Raw genomic sequence first — 8388 nt, 5'->3', positions numbered from 1 at the left:
TTAGATGACATTTTTTAAGAGCTGTATGAAAGATATGCACTCATTATGTGACTTTAGTGTCCAAGTTATAATATCAGTCAGAAAAGTACTTAAAATAAATGTCAAAACTGTACAGAAGGACTGTACTAAATTGACATCAAAGTTGTAGACCTAAATTCAGCTTTCAAGGGGGGTTTACTTTGACACTGAGGAGGATTTCCTCTGTGTAACGGCGCTGAACAGGGGGAAGAGCACTGGGATTTCACAATAACGGGTCTTACGGACAACACGCATGAACTGTGCTTTAATAATCCTGCCTGTACTGGAATACAGTCAGTTTCTTCTCAGACTTCATGAAGTTAAATGGGACTCGGTGTTCTGCAGCCGTAGCGCAAGTGTCAGTGCTGGTCTGAGGATGGAGGGACAAACGCCAAAGATGGATGTTCTGCTACTTTTGCTGTGCTTTTTGTACGTCCTGCCAGTGTGGAGCATTTTTGATGGCATTTGTCCCAGAAAAGGTGAGACGTCAGTCAATAATTTTAATGTGTTTCTGAATTTTTACTGCAAGTTGTTTTGTCATGAATTTGTTTCGTTGTTGAGATTTCAGAAAATCTTCCTTGCAACAGCTGGGTTTAATTTCACATTTAGTTTCACGTTTCTTCTTGTAGATTAAAAAAGTAACAAATCAATATTTTACCTATATTTTCTCTAAATACATTCTGTATAGTTTAACGTATGTTTTGTCATTTTCATCATTTCAGGGGGATAACGGCTAATCTTTGGCGTTGTTCTGTTCAGATTACTGAACTCAGTCTAAGAAACATATTGGGTTCTAATTTTTTTGATATTTTTTTACATTTTTAGAATTTAGATTCTTTAATATCGTTGGACTAAAATTAGTTTGAGGAAAAAAAGAAGACACCGTCAGATAATTTGTATCCTGCAGTAGAGGGGGCAAATCCATGGAAAAGTTATTAAAATGTTTTAATGTGCTATTCTTCTTGACATTCAAATATATTTCATTTGTGCTTTTTTAACTGGGCAACTTATTAAATGTAATAAAGTAACTCAGTTTGATTACTTGTGACTAATTATGGCAATATATTTAATTCGGATCACTTGTTCTTTTAATCGGTGGTAGGGAGAGATATTTGTGTTCAGATAAATCAAAGCATCAATAAGATTTGAGGAACTTTTCATGCACATAAGTGTGATTATCAGAGAAGAAAAAGTTCAAGACAGAAGAGCAACTGTGTAGGCGAGAGAGAGAGACAGATTAAAAGAGGAAGTTTTAAAGGAGTTGGTCACTTTTGTTATGCAACGCTGCATCCTATCTGTTCTGTGTCTACTGATCTGGAACCAGCCCTAACATTTAAAGACACAGCGCAATGCAGCACAATAAGGGCCTGATTACACCCACAAAGCATCCAGCCTCGTTTGTGTCTTTGCAACAAATGTTTGTGTTTGTGTGTGTGTGTGTGTGTGTGTGTACAGACCCTCCTCCTGGTGTGGTGGTTGTTTCTCCAGGAAGCAGGCTGGAACTGACCTGCAGCGGTCATGTGAAGGTGAATGGAGTGAAAGTCACCTTAACTAGAAAGGTCCCAAGTGTAAATAAGAAAGGATCTTCGTCAGAGAGAACTCCCACCACGCAGCAAGCTAGAAGAAACACGGCTTTTACAGAAAGAAGTGTTAAATCCTCTACAGTGAGCGAGAGATTCCACATTCCCACCACGGCGACTGGAATCAGCACTCTGCTGGGAGAACGCCAACGCAGCGGATATTCAGACGTGGAACACGCCACTTCTCCACAAGTGGTCCAGCCAACGCCTCCCAGCAAGACCACAACGAGGGGAACGTCAGACTGGGAGGATAAAGAGATGAAACTCCAGGCTGAACATGAAGACAAAGAGTCAGAGGAAGGCCGCAGAGCAACCAGAGAGGTTAAGATGAGGCCTCAGTGGCAGTGGAACAAACAGCTGATGGAGAGTGTAGACAGAGACTGGGGAGGACTTGAATTTCTGAGTGACGGCAGCGGTCTATCTCTGAGTTCAGTACGACTGACAGACGCTGGGAAATACACGTGTCGTCACAGGGGAGAAGAAACACTTGCTGTTAAGGTGATTGTTGCAGGTGAGTTACGGCGCAATGCCTGCAAAGACACTCAACTGACACTATTTCAATGTGTGCAGAATTTGATCAGTTTCAGTAACAGAACTTATCATTCTAATTTATGTATTGAGAAATCAACATGGAGGGAGGTATCCTTCCAAATCACTGAGGTTTCTTACCAAACATTTCATGCAAGGAATGGTGGGATCTTCTATAATCAATCAAATCAATGTAATCTTTTTCAGGAGTATGTTTCTCACTAATCATTTTAAGGTCCGCTCTCTAATCTTTAAATAGGTAAATAAACTAAAGCTAACATGATACAAACATGAAAAGCAAACTTTGTTCTCAAAAAGAAACGTAAATTTAGAGCAATAATGAAGCTAATGAAATGTTTAACATCATGGAGGTTTCTTGACTTTAAGTTTATAGGCGGAGTTTACAATCTGATTTTTGAGTTCAGCTGTTGTTTTGGGAGTGAAAGGCATAGATGAAGTCAACGTGAGCCACAATAGAACTAGCAAGAGCAAAACTTAGTCTTTCCTCAAAGTGTGGAGGAAAGACCAAACTGATCTTCACACAAAAACTAGAGAAAAATAAAAAAGACACAAAACACATTAAATGCCAAATTAAGTTTGATCAAACTCCCAATTAGATGAGCAGAAAATCATCAAGGATTAAACTGCATTCTTTAAAGTCAGTCTGTGTGACATGACATGTTTTACACAACGACACAAATTCACTCTTTGATTCCCTAATTTATATAATCTCAATACCATCAGTGACTGTAATGTGACAAACTGTGTCAGCACATGAATATTGATGCATTATCGGCAGAAAAAGGTTTTGGTCATGGGTTCTGGCTAGCAGGCGGTCCGCTGGCTGCGGGACGGTGGTCGGTCTTGAGGAGACGTCATGGTAACGTGGGTCTGCTGGGGGTCGTCCTGCCAAAATACTTCTCTGAAAAAAAAAAATCTATTGCTACCCCAAACACAAGTCTGATTTAATGTTTTCTATATCCTAGATCCTCCTGAGACCCCAATCATCTTTTGCTACAAGAGGTCGCCCAGGAGTAAAATTCGCTGTGAATGGAAACCTCAGAAACCAGTAATCAAGCAACCTAACTGCTACCTTTTTCTGAGCACAGAGTAAGTCACTTAGGTTTTAAATTCACCTAAGCCTGATTTATTTTTGTTTATATTTTTTTGCAACACAACTCCTCAAAGCTCTTAAAATAGCTGCCAAAACAAAAACAGAGTTGAAGGCAGAGTTTTATCCAACCTTAACTCTGATTGACAGAAACCTTTGTGCTCTGCAGGAATAGTGATACATCTGAAGTCCACACAACAAAACTGATGATTTTAGAATAAAAAAAGAAAATAGTTCTGAATAATAAAAAAAAAAAAAAATTGACCCATAGTTCATTATTGGTTTAATAATAATTCAGGATTGAAGTACGTTGCCTCATGCATAATTTACTGAATCTTTGAACTTTTTTCATGCAGAGCTTCTGTTTGTAAGATTATCTTTTACATTGTTACATTCTACTGGAGAACATGATTTTCTTTTTCCTTTCCAGTCATTTCCCTCATGGAAAAATAGAGAATTTCCAGCAAAACCAGTGCTCATACTCCCATCAGCACTCCCGCTGTTGGTGTGCTCTGGAGCACATTGAGGACAAGCGGAGGACGAACCATGAGGCTTTCCTGTGTGTTACAAACTTCTTGGGCAACGCCACCAGTCCCCTGATCAATTTCACACCTCTGGATATTTGTAAGCGAGTCTGTTATTACATGACTGTTTTGATGAAAGTAAGGCTTTTTAAAAAATAATTTCAACCCTTTCCTGAAGTGACGCCAGACCCCCCATCTAATGTGATGGCCCACCCAGTGGAGAGACGAGAGAAAATGATAAAGGTGACCTGGAACTTACCAGTAACCTGGAAGGAGACGGATGATTTTTATGACATAATCTATGAGATCAGATACAAACTTTCAAACTCCTCGAATGAACAGGTATGTTTGACTAGTTAATATTTCAGTCATGGGATCAAAACCGATGAACCTGGGATGTTTCTGCTGATTGATTTCTTGTTTTATGGTCTGTACGTGTTCTCGCAGGAAAACAGAATTAGAGAACGCATGTACCTGATTACTGACGCTCTGCCTGGTGCTGAGTACCTGATTCATCTCAGAGTTAGAGAAGAATACGATGGTCATTGGAGCGAGTGGAGCTCACCTGTCTCTGCCAGAAGTTGGACAGGTAGAAAAAAAATACACACATGTGAGAAGAGTACCAAGTTAGACTATTTCATAAGGTTTGTACATTTCTAAAGCCGTAACATGGATGTGAATTCCCAGATTCAGAGCCTTACTGTTTCTCGAAGAAAGATTTTGCTTTTGCAGTGGTAGTTAAAGCACAACCAAGACAATAAACAATAAAGAAAAGTAACCAGAAAGAAGCAATACATGTTAAAAGAAGTAACTGATGGCCACATCACATTAGTGGTACAGTGCCATGACTAATCATAACAGCTTTAGCTCAAATATCTTTTGCTTCCTTTGGATTTTTCTAAAACATTAGACCTGTGAAAAACGTCTAATGTTGGCCTTCCTGTTTGAGTAAGTGTACCAGTTGTGCACATTTTGTCCTGAGTTTGTTGATCATTCAATATGGACACCAGTGATACGAAGAGCACATTGTTTCCGGTTATTGAAAGAAAGTGAAATTTCTTCCACATGTTGAATATGGAAATTCCAACTTCCTATTTTGTGCTGAGGTTCAATATTGTCCAGCTTTATCTCCACAAAGGTTTGTGCTTGTGAAATGAGAAAGTGTGGAACAATTCAAGTAATTTTTGCAAACACTGTAATTTCTTTGCTTTTTAATCTCATTTTACTTTCTGTGTTTTTCCAAAAATCTATAATTATTCTCTGTTGTTTGTTTGTGACCATGCTCTGCATTTAACAAGTTATAGTTAAACTTCAACCACATGCTGATTTTTATAGCTTCAAATATTTAGTCTCAAATTCCAAAAATTTAGCAACAAGTGTAAGTGGAATATTTTGTTTCATGCATGTCTCCCGGATGCTTTTTGTATTACTCTTTGATACCATGTACAATATCTTTATTGTGCTTACTTTTCACAAATTTCACTGTCTTTACTTTAGAAAAAATATCACTTTTAATATGTTTTATTAAATGGTTTTCTTCCTGTCTGTTGCTTTCAACTAATATGGCAGAAAGGAGTGATCCGACGACCCCAATGGTAGGAACTTTAACTTTCAGCTGGAAAGTATAAACTTATTCACTTTTAATTGCTCCATCTTAACATATTCTTCTGTCCTGTTTCTCTTTCTTTGTTTATTTATTTGTCATCATCAGACCGACTTGCCCTTCACTGAAGACTATGGTTCTGGTTTTACTGATGATAGCTACCCCGATGGTTAGTTTTGCTGGCAGTAAATTTTCTGAGTACACATATTTAAAAGAAAAGCACAAGAAGTGGGAGAAAACACCCTGAAACTGACCTGAAGTCCACTGGGTTTTAACAGGAAACCATGGCGTCATAATAACTCAGGCTCAACAGCTAAACAAGCCACAAGACACATGGTTCTGTTGAAGTAACACCTTTTTTATAACACCTACTCGTATATGTAACCATAACAGTTTCTTGTGGTTTTCTTCTCTTTTTGCTGCAGGTTCAACAAATGAGTTATGTGCCAACTCGGTTTCATGCAACATACTCTATCATGTTATTTGGATCCCTGCCGTTTTTGCCATCATGTGCGTCCTTTTGGCTGTCTACATCTTCAGGTTGAGCAATTTGATTTTTTATTTGAATAAAAAATGTCTGCATTGTAGCCAATAGATTTATATCTCGGCTGATAGATTTGGCCAGCTTTTTCATTTGAACAATTGGTTTTCCTTTGCGTTTCAGATACAAAGACAGGTTTATGAACAAACTCTACAGTCTAAATAGCACCACCCACAGTGAGGCCTTGTCTCCACCTCGTCTTTTTGTCTCTACGTCCTCAGAAGAAGAAGCTCTGGTGTCTGACTCTGGCCCGCAGCTCTATAAACAAAGCAACACACAACAAGACGGGGAAAATGAGAGAGGACAAACTGAGATGGAAAGATTAGAAGCCACAAATTTCAACAACAAAAGTTACTTCTTCCTGCAGATGTAGTTATGAACGAACCAGTTTTAGAAAATCAATGAAAAGGGACTGAGGTGAAGGATAAACTCCCAGGGAAAATTTGTACAGATTGTATATTCACTCCTTTATGGACGTGCCATGCTTAAACTTGTGCTGAAATGTTTTTTTATGTGGTTTTGTTTCTTTCTCTTCTGTCTACTGGTGCCATGTTAAAATTTTGAAATCACCTGCAGAGGTGACTTCATCACAAGAAATATTTAGGTTTTTTATGTTACTGAAAAGTTTAAGTTGATATTGATGTTGGATTTCTGTACTAAAATACACTTTCTGGAGCTTTCTTAAACTGTCCATCCATCCATTTTCTGTTCCCCCTTGTCCCTATTGGGGTCAGGAGGGTTGCTGGTTCATCTCCACCTACGTTCCGGGTGAGAGGCGGGTTTCACCCTGGACAGGTCGCCAGTCTGTTTCTTAAACTGTCATGAACTAAAAATATTTTTCTTACTCATAATTATGAGTCATCATTAGTCAACATTATATGATTTAAATTTAAAATAACTTCACTAAAATCAAATGACTTTTTGACTAATTATATTTTGAATTAGCTAACTCAAAGCTATGAGCTATTATTTCATATTGAGTTATGCATGTTTATGAGAAAATTACTGATTAATTACTATGTCATTATTTTGCTTTTGCTACCTGATCATTGGCTTACCTATCTCATAATGATTGATTGATTGATTGATTGATTGATTGATTGATTGATTGATTGATTGATTGATTGATTGATTGATTGATTGATTGATTGATTGATTGATTGATTGATTGATTGATTGATTATTAATAATAAACAGTGGTGGGACATGATTAAAAAAATATATAATTAATTAAAGACTTTGTAATTAACTGATGGTATTTATATCCGACAATGATTAGTTTTTAAATTCCAATAAATTTTGGTTGTTGATTAATCAATAACTAATTTATATGATTTGTATTGTTATGGTGTACATTTATCTTTACTTGGTGGAAAACTTGGCTTTGCTTTCATACCGTGGTTTGTCTAAGCATAAGATCCAGACGCAGGCACATTTAAAATGTCACACTCCAAGTAGAACAGTCCCATTAGTGCTTTTCTAAATCATGCAACTCCATGTTGCGAATAAATTTAAGCAGTAGTAGTAGTAAAATTTCTGAAGAAATTTAAACGGGGCCTGCCAAAGTCTGCCCGTAGGTTGGACCCCAGCATTCTGAAGCTAAAAATTAGCATAAATGCTAAAGAAAGCTACAATGTACTCAATAGAACGTGGACAGTCACAAGCATGTTGCGTAACATGGACTTACTCCATGGAGTACATTAAAGTTAGTGTGTAAGTTAAAATTAGTCAAAATGCTAATGCTGGCCTAAAGGTTGCTAGCAGCATGAGGGGTATCACTAGCATGTTGTCTTACACTGACTTCCTCCATTTAGTGTGCTAAATATGGCTAATAAATAATAATAATAAAAATAGCTAAAAAGCTTGTTTTAGGGAAAAGGCTAATAATGCTTGATTCTGGTTTTAACTTCATTTTAACCAAGAAATCCTTAATATTTCAAGATCTTTACTTTGTTTCCATGCTCTATGGAAATAAATGTATCTTTCAATTGGCTAAAGAAAGTTACAGGAAGTTCCTTCGACATGAGCCCTCTAGCTGAGTGGATGTCAGTCTCAAACAGTCAGCTAAAAATACCTGAGATTCTGATCTGGAGCATCTCTGGAGCATCTAAATTTGAAGATTAACCTTGGATTTATCCCTTTAGGAAGTGGCCTCTGGGAAAACCCAGACCTCATGGTATGGATTACACATCACTTCTGGCCTGGAAACACCATCAAATCCTCAATTCAATTCCCTCTTCTTGTTGAAAAGAAGAGGAAATTGTGGCTTGGCTTCTTTATATTTGTGACTAAGCAATCTCATTCTAAATAAATGCTGTCTCAGCAGTATGCGTTAGTATTATATAATTCTAAAACACATTTCCATACGATAAGGTCATATAGCAGAGTCACATTTATGAGAACAAAATCTCATTATTATGATATAGTATAATAATTAGGCAGCATATAGACCTCAAATATATTATTTAGTATGCATTGTTGTT

General features: G+C 37.3%; 1 protein-coding gene across 1 annotated transcript; it reads left to right on the top strand.

The window, feature by feature from the left end:
• Positions 1 to 254: 254 nt before the first annotated feature.
• il6r (interleukin 6 receptor) lies at positions 255 to 7241 on the top strand. Its single transcript, XM_044118274.1, has 10 exons — positions 255 to 497; positions 1474 to 2109; positions 3113 to 3236; positions 3668 to 3861; positions 3940 to 4103; positions 4209 to 4350; positions 5331 to 5356; positions 5473 to 5533; positions 5790 to 5904; positions 6029 to 7241. Exons 1-10 carry the CDS (start codon positions 272 to 274, stop codon positions 6276 to 6278), a joined length of 1938 nt encoding a protein of 645 aa, XP_043974209.1. The 5' UTR covers positions 255 to 271; the 3' UTR covers positions 6279 to 7241.
• Positions 7242 to 8388: the final 1147 nt, after the last annotated feature.

Source organism: Gambusia affinis, linkage group LG05 (assembly GCF_019740435.1).
Source record: "Gambusia affinis linkage group LG05, SWU_Gaff_1.0, whole genome shotgun sequence".
Lineage (NCBI taxonomy): Eukaryota > Metazoa > Chordata > Actinopteri > Cyprinodontiformes > Poeciliidae > Gambusia > Gambusia affinis.
Note: the sequence above shows the minus strand (reverse complement) of the source record. Positions and strands in the feature narration are given on the sequence as shown.

Excerpts from the sequence above, each read along its gene's own strand:
- il6r (XM_044118274.1), top strand. The coding sequence starts at position 272 with ATGAACTGTGCTTTAATAATCCTGCCTGTACTGGAATACAGTCAGTTT. Across the intron at positions 498-1,473 it reads TGGCATTTGTCCCAGAAAAG|ACCCTCCTCCTGGTGTGGTG; the intron begins GTGAGACGTCAG and ends GTGTGTGTACAG. Across the intron at positions 4,351-5,330 it reads CTCTGCCAGAAGTTGGACAG|AAAGGAGTGATCCGACGACC; the intron begins GTAGAAAAAAAA and ends CTAATATGGCAG.